Genomic DNA, 18,444 nt, shown 5'->3' with positions numbered 1-18,444 from the left:
CTGGTCTCACAGAGAGGGTGGTGTGGAGGACTTGGCTTGGTACACTCTGCTGAGGACTCAGCTCTACAGCTGACTCAACTCTACAGCTGTGGTCTATGTGGAGTCTTATTTGGGGTCTGATGAGAGAGAGAGGGGGAAACCCAGTCCCAGGACAGGAGTGTGTTCCTTGTTTGCTCTTAAGGGAAATTGTGCTTGATGCAGAGGTGCATCTAGAAATACTGTGTATCTATTTTTGTTCCAGGTGAACATCCCTCACCAGTGTCAGTGGTGAAGATTGAGGCTCTTTGATTACTGGCCCTAGTGTAGGGACGTCACACTTACCATAACCATAAATGTCCTTCTCTTCTATGTTGCAGTATTCTGTCCCTCCCTCTTTCCCCTGGTGCTTGCTTTTTTTCTGGATGTCTGATAACCTTCTTGTTTCCTTAGGCTGGTGTTCCTCTTGGGGCATTCATTTCTGAGGATTGTACTTGCATGCCTTGCTTTTATGGCCGACATACTCCTAAGCCATTTGTGTGACATCTCTCATATTAGCAGTACTTAAAATCCCTTGTGTACATGATTACATGTATAGATCTGCAGTTGAAGGACCACCTACACACACAAAGTAGCATTGATCATTGCTACACCTAGTGATTTTAGTGTTTTGCGTACAAAGAGAGAGAGTCATAAAGTACCAGAATTTGCAGGCAGAACTGAGGGCAATGTGGAAGAATACCCAGACAGCTGCAACAATAGTAGGAGCAGTGAATCTCATAAAAAAATGACAGTCCTGTTTAGATATGCTACCATTGCAAATAACTCTGTTTGAACTGCAGGAGTCATTTCTGGGCACATTGCATTGCAGGTGCTGCAAAGAGCACTTTTGGCAAACATCAGAGATTGAAACATTACTGATTTCATGAACTTTAATCATACTTTGACTTGAGAATGGATTCCATTCCCATCATGGTATTAGAAACCCAAAAGATTTGGAGAAATTAAACCAGTAGCAGTGTTGAGGTCTGTCATGCAAGGACATGCTTGGCTGAGGCCACAGTCCCTCCACAGCATGTGAGAAATGGCTTCTCTGTGTCCCATTAGGCAAGGAGTTGATGTTTAGACCCCACACGCGCACACACACACACACACACACACACACACACACACACACACACACACACACACGCACATGCAATGAACAATTTGGTAGTAAAATACAGATCTAAGCTTTGCCTATATATAACATCACTTTGTCAAGTTATCTAATTTGAATTGATAAAGGGAAGAGGCTTTTTTTCTTCCTACTGTGAAAATGGTGTGATTCACTGGTGCGCTGCTTACCAGACAACAGACCAGTGTTTAAATCTGTGAGCCTGGTTCAAGACATAAGTGGCTACACCTTCCTTTCTTGGGGTTTAATATATTTAATTGGTATATTCTTTATAATTCAGTTTTTTATGCTATGTAATCAAAAGTGAAAAGGAAGGAGCCCCCCCCCCCAAAAAAAAAAAAGTTATTTCAAAATGTTGTAGTTTGATAGATAGGATATCCCAGTTGTAGGGCTGTCTGGTAGTTCCTGGAAAAAACATGCAACAGTATTCTGTATTAACACTAATAGGAATTTTGTATTCATGTGTTATTAAACTGGTTTGTTTGCTTCATCACTGATTCAGCTTCTGTATTGTCATTTCCAGTTGTGCACTTCGCTAGCACAAATGAATTGTGAGAGATCTGAACATCAGGTGATATTTCCATGGCTCTAAAAAAGCACAGCATTAGCAGTGCATTAAACTTCCCAAGGCCGGAAGCCTAATTGAGAAGAATTTGCAATCAGTGTTGTCAAGTTGCTTAATGTGGCACTGTTATTCTTGAGGATGGCATTGCATGTTTGCAGAATTGGCATTTACACAGATGTGTCTGGTTTTGTTGGTTCTGTGTGATTACATTTTTGAAGCACAAGTTTTCTTTATAGAAATATGTTTTAAATTTTGAAATGTGCATCTTGGGGAAATATCCTCAGTCTTTTTTTTTTATTTTTTTACTTCTTTCCAGCAGACCCTACCTGTTGACTTGAGTAGTAATGGTGTTCGGAGCCATGGAAGTGGCAGTTTTACATCCGCATTTGACCCTTGCTGTCCAGGCTCCTCTTCTCGTACTACTGTATACAGTCATCCGGCTGGTGCTGGATCCAACCAGCCAGTGGATGGGTATGGATCAGGCTTGGTTGCACAGCCTCAGGCACCACTCTCCTCTTGTCGACATTATATACACCCCCCTTGTAAGTGTTGAAATCATGTAATTGTGTTCTTTGTAGTGCAGCATTGTTCTAGTTTGTCATATAGTGCAATTAATGTCAAACAAAAGTCTGAATAGCAGAGTATTGCAAACTGAAATATTATTGTACAGCATCGAACTTGCAGGGAATCGAAAACTAAATATGTGCCTTTCATATGCCTGGGACTGTATGGCCTATGCAGTTTAAAGAAATAGTTTGATCTTGACTTTTCTTATAACTTATTTCCTGGAAGTTAATAAAACAATTTCAGACTGAACGTTTTGTTGTAAGGAAATACCTTTGTCATCTGTCTTGCAGTCAAAAGTAATTGCTAGACAAATATTAAATTAGAAGTGATAGAAGGTGGAACTATGATTCTTAAATATAAGGTGGCTTTACTTGCTTCTTAGTGGAGGATGAAGATAAGTTATCCATAGGATCAGTGGTGCTTGTATCATCCCTTACCTGTGGGAATGAGCTGTAGACCGAAGTCTTACCTTTGGAATTTGCTACAAGTTGACATCCACCCTTCCATTCTGACTGCAACTGGAGATTAACTTCTCCCCTGCTCAGGATATCAGTTTAGTGTTTGGCTGAGAGGGAAAGCAGCCCGTTCTACTCTTCAGGTTTTGTCAGAAGACGCATTCATTGTTAGTACATCTGAAGAGGCAGTTTCCATGGGGCAGTTCTGATGTTCACAATTTAACTAGCCCCTAACTCTTGGGATTTCTGTCACAAAAGGCGTAATGTCCAGTCCTGTTGGTGGGAAGAAAATTATAGCCTTATCTTTGCTGTTGCACATTTGAAGCATAGGAGTTTTTTCAAAGTGTCAGGCCAGATGTCAGTTTCTGAAGTTAGCAGGTACATTTCTTGTAGAAATGAAAAAACTAATTGTAATATACAGTGTTTGTTTTCTTTGGAGGGTTATGATGTTGGCTCATGCCTTCAGCATGTTAGGTTCAATGAGACCACCATCAAGATTAGAGCAAAATCCTTTTGGGACTACTTGCAGTGAGAAAAGGCTGTATGCACTTGGTCCAGAACTACCATGGTGTCAGAAAAGTTATCCATGGATATCTCACTTAAAAAGGTGGAAGGAGGAAGCTCCAGTGAGACTAGGAATCCCAGGTTACTGACTTCATACCTATTATGAGGACGCCTGGTTGAGTGAAGCCCCCCACCCCCAACCCTGATGTCTATGCCTACTTGGACAAAGGCCTCTGTTGATGCCCCTCAAGAGGGTGCCACACTTAAAAGTACTTTTCCCCCATGCAGAAACACGTCGACACTCATTCTGTCTGAATGCCTCCCCACAGTCCTCTGTTTCTGGTGACAGTATTGGTAACTGTGGGAAGGTGATGATGTAGGAATACAGTTGGTTTTTGGTATGTGAGAATGTTCATGGTTCAAAAATTAGTCTGTGCTTGTCACTGCCTGGAGACTTCTTAGAAGGGCACTGCTTCAGAAGCATAAAAGCAGGGCCTGGACTTCCAAACGTTGAAATTCTGCCATTTTGTGTTATGGTGAGTTAAGTGGGTCTTTCCTCCTCTCAAGACTTCTTCTCAAAACTTGACATATAATAATTGGCTTTTGGCTCATCATTTTGCCTTTTTTGTACTTTGAAAGGAAGATGCCCCCCCCCCCCCCGATGAATCAAAATCCTCCGAGACAAACTGGTAATGTGGGAAGATGTCTTCCCTTCTCTTACATGCCAGAAACTGAGGGCACCCTGTCCTCTGCCTCCCAAACAGAAAGTTTCTTATTTGGAAACATTCTTAGAAAGGTAAAGTACTTCAGGTGGAAATATAAGGATTTCTTTGACAGGAAAATATGTAGAGCACTCTTGGCTATTTCTCCAGTGATTGAAGCCTTGAAGGATGAATTCACCTGTACATCTTTGGAGATAAATTCCTAAGCTCCTACTGCCAAGAATCCCAACCATCAGTTGCTGATCCAGCCATAGTTTCCATGGATTTGGGCAAAGGATTTATTGGTTACAACCAAGAATTCTCTTCCGATTGACAAGGAAAGTAGAAAAATTGACTGATTTAGAAGGGTCTACATCTCTGCCAGATGCCAAACCTGAATGTTACAGTAAGTGTTGGAGATGTGCAGCATATCTTTCCAAGATGACGAGCACTGCAAGTGTGACTCTGATGCAGAAGATGAGTAATGCAGTGTGACATTTATGGGTTTAGTCATGCTGGGAGGTATACCTGCCAGAGGATAACCCCTACCACTGTGAAAGCACAGCTTATCAATGTCCCATTAGAAGAAGAATTTGCTCTTTGCCCCCCCCCCCTCCATTGAGCAATTGTTTGAGAGGCTGGAAAATAGGAAAGTGGGTGCAGTGGTTGAAACATCTGGCAGGGTAAAGGAAAAAAGCCAAAGGGAAAGAAAAAGAATTTTAAAAGAAATTGGCAAGCTGATGAACAGGGGAATCCTGGGTGTATTCAGGGTTGGAACATCACAAGTGATCAGCTGCGATTTGACAAAGGACTCTCTCACCATTCCTTAAGTCCTAACCCAGCACTTTCCACTCCCTGTCATATACTCAAAAAAAATGGGGGGGGGTCTCCTGTGACTCTTGTTTGATAGTTGCATAGGTGCTGACACCAAAAAAGCCATCCCGGCCTACTACTTCTGTTCGATCAGGTCCTCCCAAAGTCTTTCTGAAACAGAAGTGGACAGGATGATAATTTCTCAGAACACAGATCCAAATGGGGCTTTTACCTGCTCCATCGCCCAGATCCAGATGGGGCTTTTACCTGCTCCATCGCCAAGTGGATCTGTGAGCCTTAAGCCTTCCTCATATAGCATCACTTCTCCTCCTCTGATCCTACATATTGTTTTGGGACCTTCAGATCTTAGACCTCCACAAGAGTTGAAGTGTTGGATCCAAATATGATTCCATTTTCAACTCCAACTACTTCCCTAATCTGTTCACTGCTGACACCCCTTGAGCAGAACGAGCCTCAGAGCTGAAGCGCCTGAATCGGATCCAGGGGAGGTGGCTTTGACTCTGTAGCTTTCTGAGCCATTGCTTCCCTTTAGTCCTTGGCAACTGGACAGCTCTGCTCTAACTACCCCCTCCAAGTGGAGGACCGGAGATGACCTGGGCTTATCTGATCTGAGAGTTTCGGCTTTGATGAGGTGGCATTAGCTTCTCCTTATCCCTCTACTGTTGAGGTGGTGGAGTGGGCTTTCTCCTACCGGAGAGCTGTTTCGACTCAAACTTCCTGGGATCCTATCCCTGTTCCCCATTCGGATTTTGTTTGAATTTCTTCATTCTGCTCCACAGGAACAGTAGTAAGAGCTTCCAGGCAATTCCAGTTAGGGAACTCCCTGCTTTTTCGGATACTTCTCCAGAGCAGTCCACTGAAGAGGTCCCCCAGAAGAGATTGTGTAAAAGGTGGCACTTTGCTTCTCCCCCAGGAATCTTTAATCGAAGATGCTGATTTTTTGATGAAGGGAAAGGGTCCCCAAGATCAGACTGTTTTTCTCTAGAGGCATTTGGGGGAGCTTATCTTTGCACTCGGATGCCTGGACAGCCATTACAGGAGATACGTAGGTGCAAAAGATCATATCCACAGGATATTTCACTTCCTTTTTACAAGTTTTGTCACTAAAATTAAACATTTATTTATGTATTTTATTTCACATTTGTTGACCGGGAAAGTCCGAATGGATGCATGTCCATTTTCAGTGGAGACCTGGGGAGAAAAGCTCCACAGTTATATTTTACGCAAAATGTAAGGTGTATACAGAAGCATTCAAATTTAACATTGACCAGTAATATAGCATTGAAGCTTAAGATTTAACATATTTACATAGACTTGAACACATCTTTTACAGTTTTAGGTTGAGGCATTACATAATGGTGAACATTGATGTTCATCGTGCATACAGCTGCAGTCATAACAGATGGGTTCTCCTGCCGTCAGGTAGGTCCTCGGTCGGCCGAATTCCAAAGTCTAGGTCCGGCGTCGGTTGTCGTAGCTTCTTCCCTGACGTCAGTGCGACAGGGGTATAAAGGAACCAGCCGACGCCATTTTCTTCAGACTTTCTTGCCACACGGTGCCCGAAGCAGAAGCAGTTCGCAAGTGCCGGTCGGCCAGCTCCTGAGATTATGAAAATTTGGAAACCGAAGTCTTCTTAAAAGCTAAGTACCCCATTGAGGAAACTTTTCTTGCCTCAGACCGATGTCAGACAAAGTTAATAATTGTATTTCTTGTGGGAAGCAAATACCGCATAAGGATTTCCATTCCCTCTGTATTCCTTGTTTAGGCCCAGACCACGACGTCTCGGTCTGTCGCTTTTGTGCTACATTCAACAAACGCACTATTAAGCGTCTGGTGGAGTTCGCCCAGCATTATTTTGGGAAAGCATTTAACTATACTATGTCGTTGGATACTCCGACTCCGGTTTTGTCTAAAAAACGCAAAGACAAGGACTGACACACGAGGTCCGCGGCCTCTACTGACATCACGCCAAAGCTGACTACACGTGGTCTGGTTCTCAGCGAGGCGCCTACGCAGCCCCTGATTACCGACGACACTTCTTTGACGGTGTCTCCTGTGCCCGAGGTCGCAGGCTTCTCGGCCCACACCCCAACTACAGATACCGAAGCCACTCTTGGCGTTGAAACTCAGAATGTGGACAGGTTCACCTCCACTCAAGGTGTCTTCAGACCCTCCTCTTCTTTCTCCATCAAGGCTTTCACAAAGTCTAAAGCAACCATGCAGTCTGAGACCAGCTACACAGGGCCCATCTCCAGGCCCCATGCCTAAGAAACAGATGCTTAAATTGGCTGAGGATTTAATTAGTCTAATCAGAGGTTCTCAGCCCCCACCGGACAAAAGGCCCAGAGTGGAGGAAGATTCCCCCTCCTCTGATCAGGGCTCCATTATTTCAGAGCACTCTGATGATCAGGAACTTTCTTACTCCCCTTTTGAAGATTCTGATGCGGAGGAGTCCATCCCTTCTGTATCCCCCCCCCCCCCTGAGGATTACTCATTTGGGGAAACTTTGCACACCTTAAGGGAACACTTCCACTGGGAAGGCCAGGATTATTCAGATTCCAAGAAAAGGCTCAGGGAATTTCTCTTGTTACCTCATCACAGGCCTCTGGCTATACCTCCTGTCTTGGACATCCTAGATGATGTTTACTCGGAGGCCTGCCTTAACCTGGACTCTCTACCTCCAGCTCCAGTTAAGCCTGACAGGTACTACAGGGTTCCTGACTCGCACCAATTTCTATACAAAAGCCATGCTGCTGACCCAGAAACCATCTCACAGGGCCCCAAGGGAGTTAAGGCCTCCATTGCCAGAAATCCATTGCCTTCTGAGAGAGATTCCAGATCCTTAGAAAGGTGGGGGAAAAAGGTATATACCTTGGCTACCTTATCCATGAGGGCCTTAAACTGTCAGTTTTATATGCTAAAATACCAACAGTTTTTGTTATCACAATTGAAAAGTAAAATGTCACAACCTGAACAACCAGACTTGAAGGAGTTGCAGGATTTGATGCATAGTGCAGAACAAGTGGGTAAGCATACCTTACAATGTGGTTTTGATGCTCTAGAGGCCTCATGTAGAGCTGCTGTTACTGGATCAGTCATACGTAGGCATGCCTGGCTCAAGGAACAAGCCTTGCCTGATCATGTCAAAGCTAAATTACTAGACGCCCCTCTTCAAAAGGATGTACTATTTGGTGCTAATGCTGAGGAGGTATTAAGGAAAATGGAGGAAAAGGCTAAATCAATGCAAACTGTGAAAGAATTTCTACAGGTTCAACCCCCACGTTTTAGTAGAAATTGGCCTTCCAAAAACTGGTCATTTCCTGCCACAGACAGACCCCAAAGAGGAAGATACAGGCGCCCGAGGGGCAGAGGACAATCCCAAGGATCGTATAGAGGCAGGCAATGGCAAGCTCCTACACAAAGAGGTGGTGAGGACAACTCACAATCTTTCAGAAAGCAAACCCAATGACTTTCCCCTTTGCATGCCAACCAGGTCTCAAATGGCAGCCCCCTTAGGAGGAAAGCTGGCATTATTTTCAAAAAATTGGCATATTGTCACAAAGGACAAATGGATCCTGGACATTATAAACAGAGGCTACAAATTCCATTTTCACACCCTTCCAAAAATGAGAGGCATGCCAAACCTGCCACACAATCAAAGGGCAGAGGCACAAAGGCTAATTACAGATCTCATAAACATGAAAGCTGTTCAAGAGGTACCTACGCACGGACAAGGTCAAGGCTTTTATTCCAGGCTATTTCTGGTACCAAGGAAGGGAAAAGATTGGAGACCTATTTTGGATCTATCCATCCTAAACACATTTCTACTCGTACCAAAATTCAAGATGCTCACTCTACAGCAACTTCTTCCCATGCTGGGCAAGGAGTCTTGGCTGGTAACATTGGACCTCAAGGAGGCATACCTGCATGTCCCAATCAGACAGAATTGCAGAAGGTACCTCAGATTTCTTGCAGGTTCAACAGATTATCAATTTTCTGCATTGCCCTTTGGCTTATCTACTGCGCCCAGAGTATTCACGAAATGCCTGGCATCAGTAATTGCTACTGCAGACTTCAAGGGATACAAATATACCCCTATTTGGATGACTGCCTGATCCAAGCGGACAGCAAGCACATTCTTCTGAAACATCTGGCTTATGTAATAATGTTATTGAATTCTCTGGGATACACAGTCAACAAAAAAGAAATCAAGGCTAATACCCTCTCGGAAGATAATTTTCCTGGGTGCCAATTTGGGCACAAACACCCAGATGGCCTACCTCACGCCAGAGAAGCAGGGGCAACTAATTCAATACTTCAGAACACTAGCAAATTGCACCAGGCTGACTGCAAGGAAAATCCTGCAGGCTCTGGGATTCATGGCATCTTGCATCTTACTAATCCCATGTGCAAAGCTTCATATGAGGAAACTACAATGGTACCTGAAAAACATATGGTCTCAACACAGCTATAGTTTGGAAACAATAATACCACTAATTCCATGTCTGCAAAAGGAATTTCTGTGGTGGGCTCAAGCATGTCAAACAAACACAGGTCTTCCATTCAGCAAGCCTCAAGCAAATCAAGTCATCGCAACAGACGCCTCGGACTATGCCTGGGGGGCGCACATGACAGATCGGTGCATTCAGGGCAAATGGTCCCAAAAAGAAAAGCACCTTCACATCAATCAAAAAGAAATGCTAGCAATAATAAATGCTATTATAGCTTTCAAGGACCTTCTACAACCAGGTCAACTATTGATAAGAAAGGACAACACCACAGTTATGTGGTACATAAACAAACAGGGAGGAACACATTCTTACCCCCTATGCAGACTTGCCATGTCACTTTGGAACATGACCATGGACTTACAAATGGAACTACAAGCACAGTACTTGCCAGGCAAGGAAAACACGCTGGCAGACAACCTAAGCAGGAATATGACAGATCCACACGAATGGAAATTGCATCCAAAAGTTTTTACAGAAATAATCCAAGAATGGGGAAGGCCAGACATAGATCTCTTTGCCTCCCACAAGAATCATCAATTGACAAAATTCTGCTCAATGATCTTCCATCCAAAGGCTTGGAGAGTGGACGCTCTCTCTTTCAGTTGGACATCAATGACAGTTTATGCCTTCCCTCCTCTTCCTCTGCTACCCAAAGTTCTATTAAAGACCAAAGCAGACAGACCAAAGATGATTTCCATTGCTCCGGACTGGCCAAGGCAGCACTGGTACCCACTCCTGAGGAGCCTGACGCATTCCCCACCATGGACCCTGCCTCTAATGCCTCTTCTTCTGACTCAGCACAGTTTCAAAACTCTTCACAGCCAGCTAAAAACACTCAATCTAGCCGCATGGAAGATTCCTTAGCATCACAACAGGCCCTGCTCTACAAGGAGGTGCAGGATGTCATTTTGGAGGCCAGAAGGCCATCAACTAGAAAAGCTTACTCCGCAAAATGGAAACGTTTTTGTGTCTGGAATGAGAAAAAGGGCCAGGATCCTGGAAAACTGAATTTACCTCAAATACTACAATATTTGGCTGAACTGCTAAGCAGTGGACTTTCTTTCTCCTCCATCAAAATCCATGCCTCAGCCATTTCTGCAGAATACAACACTGATCCACCTTTATTCTCTCACCCTCTCTTAAGACAGTTCCTCAGAGGGGCTAGGAATTTAAGGCCTCCAAGGAAACAACCAATACCTGCTTGGGATCTTAATTTCATTCTGGAAAAACTGACATTGCCTCCCTTTGAGCCAGCTGCCTCATCAGATTTGTAATATTTATACTGGAAAACAGCTTTCCTTCTGGCTATCACCTCAGCTCGTAGAGTTTCAGAACTACAGGCTCTCATGGCTGCCCAGCCTTTTATCATCCTCCATCAGGACAGAGTTTCCTTACGAACCAACCCGTCCTTTAAGCCTAAAGTGGTATCGGGTAGCTTTAAATCAGGCCATACATTTACCTACTTTTTATTCTAATCCTCAAAACAAAGGGGAGAGATTACTACATTCCTTGGACATCCACAGACAACTGCGTTATTATTTGGACAGAACAAAGCCTTTCAGAAAATCAGAACAGCTCTTTGTGGCCTATGCGGTAGGAGCTCAAGGGAAGCCAATTTCCAAACAGACAATCTCAAAATGGATAGCCCACTGCATACGCTTTTGCTATTCCTTTCATGGCAAAACTGTTCCTACTGGCATTAGAACTCATTCCACCAGGGCCACAGACACCTCTGCAGCCTTCCTCAGAGGAGTTCCTACCAAGGATATTTTGGAAGCAGCCACTTGGAGTTCTGTGCATACCTTCTCCAAGCACTACAACCTACCATTATACTCCAAATCTAGAGCAGGCTTTGCCACTGCAGTCTTGCAGGGCATTTTGGCTCCTCCTAGTTCCACCTAGTGCCTACCACCCCTTTCATAGCTTTGGGATTCTACCCATCTATTATGACTGCAGCTGTATGCACGATGAACATAGTACAGTTTTGTACCTACCATAAATGTAGATGTTCGAGTGCTAATACAGCTGCAGTCCAGGTTTCCCTCCCTCCTTCCCCTCTTGGGGCAGGCCTATAGGCTAACACATCCTCATACAACCTGATTGGGGTTTTCATTTATGATGTATTTGCTTGCAACTACTGTATTTTGATTAAATTGCACTGCATTATCACACAAATTTATGTATTGCCTTCCTTCTGGGGGCAGCTGACATCTGGGGCAAGAAAAACTGAAGAAAATGGCGTCTGCTGGTTCCTTTGTACCCCTGTCGCACTGACGTCAGGGAAGAAGCGACGACAACCGACGCCGGACCTAGACTTTGGAATTCGGCTGACCGAGGACCCGCCTGACGGCAGGAGAAACCCATCTGTTATGACTGCAGCTGTATTAGCACTCGAACATCTACATTTATGGTAGGTACAAAACTGTACTTTAGTAGGGTTGCATTTTTTGCTTTGTACAGTTGACTTGTGAGCAAGTTAGCCACAATAGGGAGTACAGCAGCAAAGGGAGCAAATATTTGACATAGTAGGGAATATAGTAGCAGGAGAAGAGACAGAGATGGGAAATTGGATAACAGGTTAAGTAAGAAAAGCAGGAGTAAGTAGCTTAAGTATAGAGTAAGAGTAGAGATGTAAAGAGAAAAGTGTAGTGGATAGATAAGTGTCCTAACAGTGACATATGGGTATTGACTAAGGGGTTAGAATTAGAGGTGGAACTGGAAGGAAGCTAGAGAAGTTGCATTCTTTTGATGATGAGGCTGAAGTCAGAGGGCAAGAGTAAGGGGATAGAGTGGGAGTGGGGTCAGCCAGGTGTGGAACCATGTGCATATCCATGTGTGCTTTAGGTGTTCTTTCAGGAATTTAAATGTAATCTTTGAGCCTGCTGAGGTAATAGCAGTAGGTAAGGTGTTCCAAATTTTGCCTGTGTAGTTAGGGAAGAGGGAGTCCCCTGCCGTGTTGTTGATCTTGATGACTTTGATTAATTTTTTGTCGCTAGAGAAAAGTTGTCTAGTTTTAGCTTGTAGTTCTAGTAGATTGACCAGAGCTGGAGTTTTGTCTGGGAGTAGTAGGAGATTGAGCAAAGGAAAGTTTACGATAATTTAGGAGATTAGGGAATTCAAGCCAGCCAAGTTTTTAGGGAATGGCAGTAGTGGGCTCGGTAGGGGGCACGAGTAGCAAATTTTGCAGTTTGATTTTAACAGGTTTTGAGTTTGACAATTTCGGTTTTGGGTAAGTTGGTGAGAATGGGTGAGGCATAAAATAGTGTGGAAAGGAGGTGAGTTTGAGCAGTTATTCTAGCAGGTTGTGTTAGAAATGGTTTATTTTTATATAGACTGCCAAATTTTTTGTGGATATTTTTAATGGTTTGATTTATGCTGATCAAATTTGAGGTTATCAATGGTCACTACTAGCAATTTAGTGTGTGTGTCAGGGGAGATGACAGTCCCATCCCACGACACAATATTATATGGGCTGGGTATTGTGGTAGATTTGTTGGGTGTAAATAGTAACAGTTTGTTTTTTTGGGGATTTGGTATTATTTTTTTATGAAACCAGATTTCAGTGGTATGGAAGGCTTTTTGGGTTATAGGGAGGAGTTTCTGAGGATCATTGGCTGAACAGACAAATGGTGAGTCGTCAGCGTGTTGTATAACTGTTGCATCTTGACAGATGCTGTGGAGGTTATTGATGAAAATGAAGAATAGGAGGGGGCCTAAAATGGACTCTTGTGGGACTCCTGTGGTGATGGGTAGCAGTGTGGATAGGTTGTTGTCCCACCAAACTGCTTGTTGTCTTCCTTGTAAATAGTTCTGAAACCAAGCTAATGCTTGGTTACGAAGGCCAAGGTAAGTAAGGGCTTCTACTAGTTTGACGATTGACCATATCAAAGGCCTTTGATAGGCCAGGGAATATGATAGAAGTTAGATTGCCTGTGTTTGTTTTGGTTGATGAGGTTTGTAAAAGAGAGTAGGGCAGTGATTGTGCTATGAGAAGGCTGAAATCCATGTTGGGTAGGAGAGAGAAGTTGGTTGTTAAGCAGGTATGGCATAAGTTGGTGGTGTATATATTTCTCAAGTATTTTAGCTAGTGGAGGCAAGATGGCAATGGGGCGATAGTTGGTGAGGTTGGTGGCGGTTTGGCCTTTATGGAGGGGGATAATATAGGTGGTCTTCCAAATGGGTGGTATTGAGGTTTCTGAGATAGATCTGTTTAGAAGGATGGATATAGGGAAGGCAAGTTCATTAGCAGCCAACTGAAGGTATTCATCAGGTATCCCATCAGGTGCTAGTGTAGCAGGTTTAAGTTTGGATAGCAACCTTTGGCATAGTTGGTAGGGATGGGTTGAAATTGGAAGGTTATTTTGAGTCTATCTACAGGTTCTGGGTAATTAGTGGTGGTGGATGTTTTTGAACAAGATTAGAAATAGTTTATATAAAGTATTTGTTATAAACGTATCTGGTATATATGTGATGTCACTACTGGAGGGTTTGCCAGGGTGGAGAAGCTTATTTGTTCCTGCCCAGAATTTCTTGGGGGAGGGTTGTGATGCTTGTTTATAGCTGTAGGAAATAATTATTTTTTTATCTAAAACTGCCTTTTGTTGGTCTCATTCCTAAGTTTTTGGAATTGTTCCTTAGCTGCTGGGGATTTTGTCTCTCTCCAGTGATACCAGGCTTTGTTCCTTTCTGATATTCTATTTTTAGTCTCTCTTGTAAGCCAGGGGGCTGTTTATTTTTAGTTTAGTGGTCCGGGCTGGAGTGTGGGCATTTAGGATTTCTAGGAAAGTGTTATTGAAATGGATTATGGCATCTTCTAGAGGTAGTACTTTTCGTATGTTCCAGCTATGGTGCTTTAACTCAAGTTTGAATTTGTTGGGGGTCAGTGTATTTTGTGTTACGGGTTGTTTGTGATATGGGGGTAGGGTCGGCCTGGGTTTTGAATTTTAGTAGGAAGGTGGGTTGATGGTCGCTAAGGGAGTCTGGGAGTTCCCCTGCTTGATAAAAGGTGTTGGTCTTATTTATTAAGATCCAGTCTAGGAGGTTTTCTTTGATTTTTTGCATTTCCTAGTCCTAGTGCTGGATTGGGATACTTGTGAGAAACTGCAGAGGTTGATATGGTTTGTGGGGTTAATAGCTGAACATGTGTTCCAGTCTCTATTAAAGTCACCAAAGATGACAGTTTCCTGGGACAGGTTTTGATTTGTCCATTGTAGGAAGGCTTCTAGGGTAGGGAAGTTGTTGTTACCTGGTGGTATATAGCATGCGATAATGTAGACTGACTTTTTGTCGCTAAGTTTGAGTTTAGCTAGGAGGAGTTCAGAGTTATTGAAGGAAGGGATTTGTGGATTAATAGTGGTGATATTTAGGGTGTTTTTATAGAGTTATGCTACCCTCCCCCTTTTTAGAGAGTCTGTTGTGGCATAGTGCATTGTATCCAGTAGGAAGGAACTCATTGTCTGCTATAGCGGGCTTTAGCCAGGATTCAGTCAGACAATGCATCAGGGGAGTAGGTGGATAGTAGTGCATGTAGTGAAAGTGTCTTATTGTTAATACTTCAGATATTTAAGCTCAGAATTAGTAGGCTGGTGTTTGGTCTAGTAATGGGTAGATGTAGTGGGTAGGTACATCTCCTCGATGTTTCAACCAGTCAGTGAGAGTTAGCAAATCTAGAGCTTGAAAAGCTGCTAGACAAAAGGGTCATCCAAGAAATCCCACCTGACCAAAGAGGATTCAGAATTTTCTCAAGGTTCTTTTTAGTGCCAAAGAAAACAGAGGACCTGAGACCTGTGTTGGATCTCAGTTATCTAAATCAGTTTGTAAAGAACCTAAAGATGTCCTTCTATTCTCATGTTGCAGTATTCTAACATGAGGGATCCTCCACCTGAGGTGAACTGAATGTCCAGACAATCTACAAAAGCTTAGCCTGGCTGCTGTATGGTGTGTGGGATATCACACATAGGTACCATAAACCGTGGGCCATAAATGTGACATCTGCACGCACTGACCTCAGAACTTTTGTGCTGCTAGTTGAATGTTATTCTGCTCTGTGCCAAGTGACTCCCAAAAGATAAATACCCTGTTGGGGAATCTCTTTTCTAGCTTTGGTTGCTGTTTTGTTTTTTCCCATTAGTTGGTTCCGTCCATGTCATCTAAGAAGGGAAAATGTAAGTGTGGACATCAAATTCTGCACAAAGATAACCACGACCTCTGCCTTTTTTCTGTTTAGGGCCCACCCACAACTACCAAACGTGTTCATCTGCTAGTCATTTGTTCCAAAAACACTGTGCAGCCGTCTTTCAGCCCTGAACTTATTCGTTGAAAACCAACACCTTAAACGACTCAGCTTAAGCATGGAAGTGACGCCGGCCATCTCAGGCGAACCACTGAGAAAGCAAGCCAAAGTCAGTAGGCCAGAAAACGTGACTATGCCTTCAGGTTCGGACATCGCACCAGCTGTTGATTTAGGGGCTGAGGTACGTCCGATGGCATTGGTGACTTTGGCTGGTTCCTCTTCAGATGTCACCCTAGTTTTTCCAGCCTGCATGTCTGTGGAGGTACCTGCAATGTCTGTTTCCAATGTCAGAAGGGAACCACGTTCACCTGATCAGTTAGTGTTAGCTTCCATTCCAGAAGAATCCACTCCAAGCCCTTTGCTGGCCTCGGATCCTAGGCCATTGTATGTTCAGCCTCTAGCAAAGATCCCCTCTCTGAAAAGAAAGCAGAAAACTAAACATCTGTCTACTCCATTTGAAGGTTTGCCAGACTGGCAGGCATTTTCTTAGTTTCTCTTTAATGCCTTTATGACCCTTAGCCCTGCTTCCTCCGAAGCTCCTGCTACTCTACTAACTTTTAGCCCCAGGGCTGCTTTATTGGGCCCTTTACCCCAACTTGAGACTCTAGAGGAGGACTCTTCCTCCTCTTCTGATGGGTCCCTCTCATATGCCTCTCAACTGGCCTCTCCCTTGGGATACTGTTCTCTAGAAGAGGATTCCTTAGAGAGTGATTCCCCACCTGAAGACATAACCTTTGGGGAAACAATTTCAGAAATGAGGGAACATTTCAAATGGGATGCCACACAAATGACAATAGTACAGAAAAGGTATTGTGAACTTCTGCAGATGGAATCCCCCTCAGCCATTCTTCTATTGATCCTTTGCTTCAGCTTCAAAAGCACCAGAATCACAACCTCCAGCTCCAAAGAGACCAGACAAGTTCTATTATGTTAATGATGACTTTTAAGTACCTCATCAAGGCTTCTGTGGCAGACCCAGCTGTGATTGCTGTCTCGGCGGAAAAACAATCCAGACAACTTCCCTCTTCCTCCGTACTTCCATCAGACAAAGACAGTAAAATGATGGACATACTACAGAAGAAAATGTACACTTCATCTACCCTGGCTTTCAGAGCCATCAATTACCAGATGCATATGGTAAAGCTTCAGCGACCGTACTTTGGCTGAACGCAAGAACAAACTTATCCTTAAAGGGTATGCTAAAATCACCCTTTGCGGAGGCTCTTTCTGGGATGGAGGTCTTACCACCTCCTAAATATGAAGACATTAAAAGACATAAGGAGAAACGGAGTCTTTCGGTTCCGACATCCCTGTCCTCCTCGGAACCAAGTCGACATCGGGCTTCTCCCGCGCCGTCGGCGAAGACAACTTCGGCACCAGGATCCCTGTCTTCTCCCTCTGTGCCGCCTTTGATTTTGACTTAGACTCCTTCTACTGTACCGACTTCAGCACCATCTCCTCCAGTGCTGGCTTTGTTTTTGTGACACAGACTCTGACTACTTTACCTGCATCGACGCCTTCCCCGGCTACGGTGCCAATGTCTTACACGGCCCCTCTGGTAATGACTCCTTCAGTTTCGAAGATCAAGCACCTTCCAAGAACTAGGTATTCTCCTTCTTATGACCCCTTTTTGGGACAGCAATTTAGTCCCTTTCTTGAGAGAACAGACTCCCCATCGGCAGCGTCCTTCAGATCCACCAGGAGTCTTTCAGAAAGGATGTAGTGAGGATTGTGGACCAGCTTCTGGCAGCTAGAGGATTAACCAGCCAGACCAGGTCTTCCCTCCCCCTTGGAGCAGACGTTTTCATGGCATATTTTCCTGTCCATCCTTCTCCGACCTCCAACCGGGTTTCGGAGATTTCGGTACTGACGGCCATCCTGGTACATACTGTCTCTGTGCCGACAGTGAAGGCTTCCCTGTCGGCACTGATTACTCTTGGTGCCATGGCTCCTTTGGAGCTGGGGCACTCTTGGAGCAGTGATTGGGCTGTTGGCACCGTGGCACCTAGTTCGGTGCCAATTTTTTCTGTGGCGCCGTCTACGGCCATGGCTCTCCCGGCAGTTGCTGGTCCTCTCAGAGCTCCTCACCTGGAGGCGGGCTCCTCAGGGTGGGGTGTGACCCCGGTTCCAGGCTCCCATCCCTCCTCGGGTGGGCCTGCTTTCCAGGTGATGGAGAGGATCCTTGCTTCAACAGGCTTGCAGTTGACACCATTGGCATCGGAACCAGAACCCCCCTCTAGCTTGCAGCTATCTAACCCTCCTACTCTGGAACCTCGAGCATGGGAGCCATAACACTTGCCCTCCAAGGGAACCCTATTCCTGGAGTTCTCCTCAGAAGATCCCACTTAGGAGCCACCTCGGAAGAAACTTTGCAAGAGGAAGCATCTTGATTCCCCTGAGGAATCTATCACTGAAGACACCGATTGCAATGAGGGAGAAAGGTCCCCACGGTCTCCCCCGGAAGACGTCTCATTTGGAGACATTCTCGAGATCCTCAAGCAGTGGGGAGATGGAAGCCCTCCAACCCTTCTTTGGAGGAATCTGTGTTCTTGCAGGCTTTCCATGCTTGGCCATTTACTTCCTGGGTGACCAACCTGTGGATGAGCTCATTCGACTTAATGTGCAGCGTGCCTGGAAGGACCCAGACAACATAGAACCCACCCCCCGGTGGCCAGATAAAATTTTGTACACCCAGGAAGACCAGCCCAGTTGGTCCAAACAACTGGTTGTCGATTCCATGGTCATGGCGGCGGCCACAAAGATGGAACTTGCGGAAGATAATTCCACTGTTCATCCCCCCAAACAGGGAGTCTTGGGCTATGGACAGACTGGGGAAGCAGACCTACGCTTCAGCGACCTTTG

The 18,444-nt window shown here is 44.5% G+C and overlaps 1 protein-coding gene across 1 annotated transcript in view; it reads left to right on the top strand.

The window, feature by feature from the left end:
* Nucleotides 1–18,444, top strand: part of RNF111 (ring finger protein 111) — a gene marked incomplete in the record, with an annotated part of 1,207,185 nt that overhangs the window by 438,757 nt on the left and 749,984 nt on the right. The window contains 1 exon segment of the mRNA XM_044078570.1: nt 2,035–2,260. Within this exon segment, the coding sequence (XP_043934505.1) occupies nt 2,035–2,260 (226 nt within the window).

This window comes from Protopterus annectens, chromosome 7.part1 (genome assembly GCF_019279795.1).
Source record: "Protopterus annectens isolate FY-2018-M chromosome 7.part1, PAN1.0, whole genome shotgun sequence".
Lineage (NCBI taxonomy): Eukaryota > Metazoa > Chordata > Ceratodontiformes > Protopteridae > Protopterus > Protopterus annectens.
This window is presented reverse-complemented; position numbering and strand designations above follow the sequence as displayed.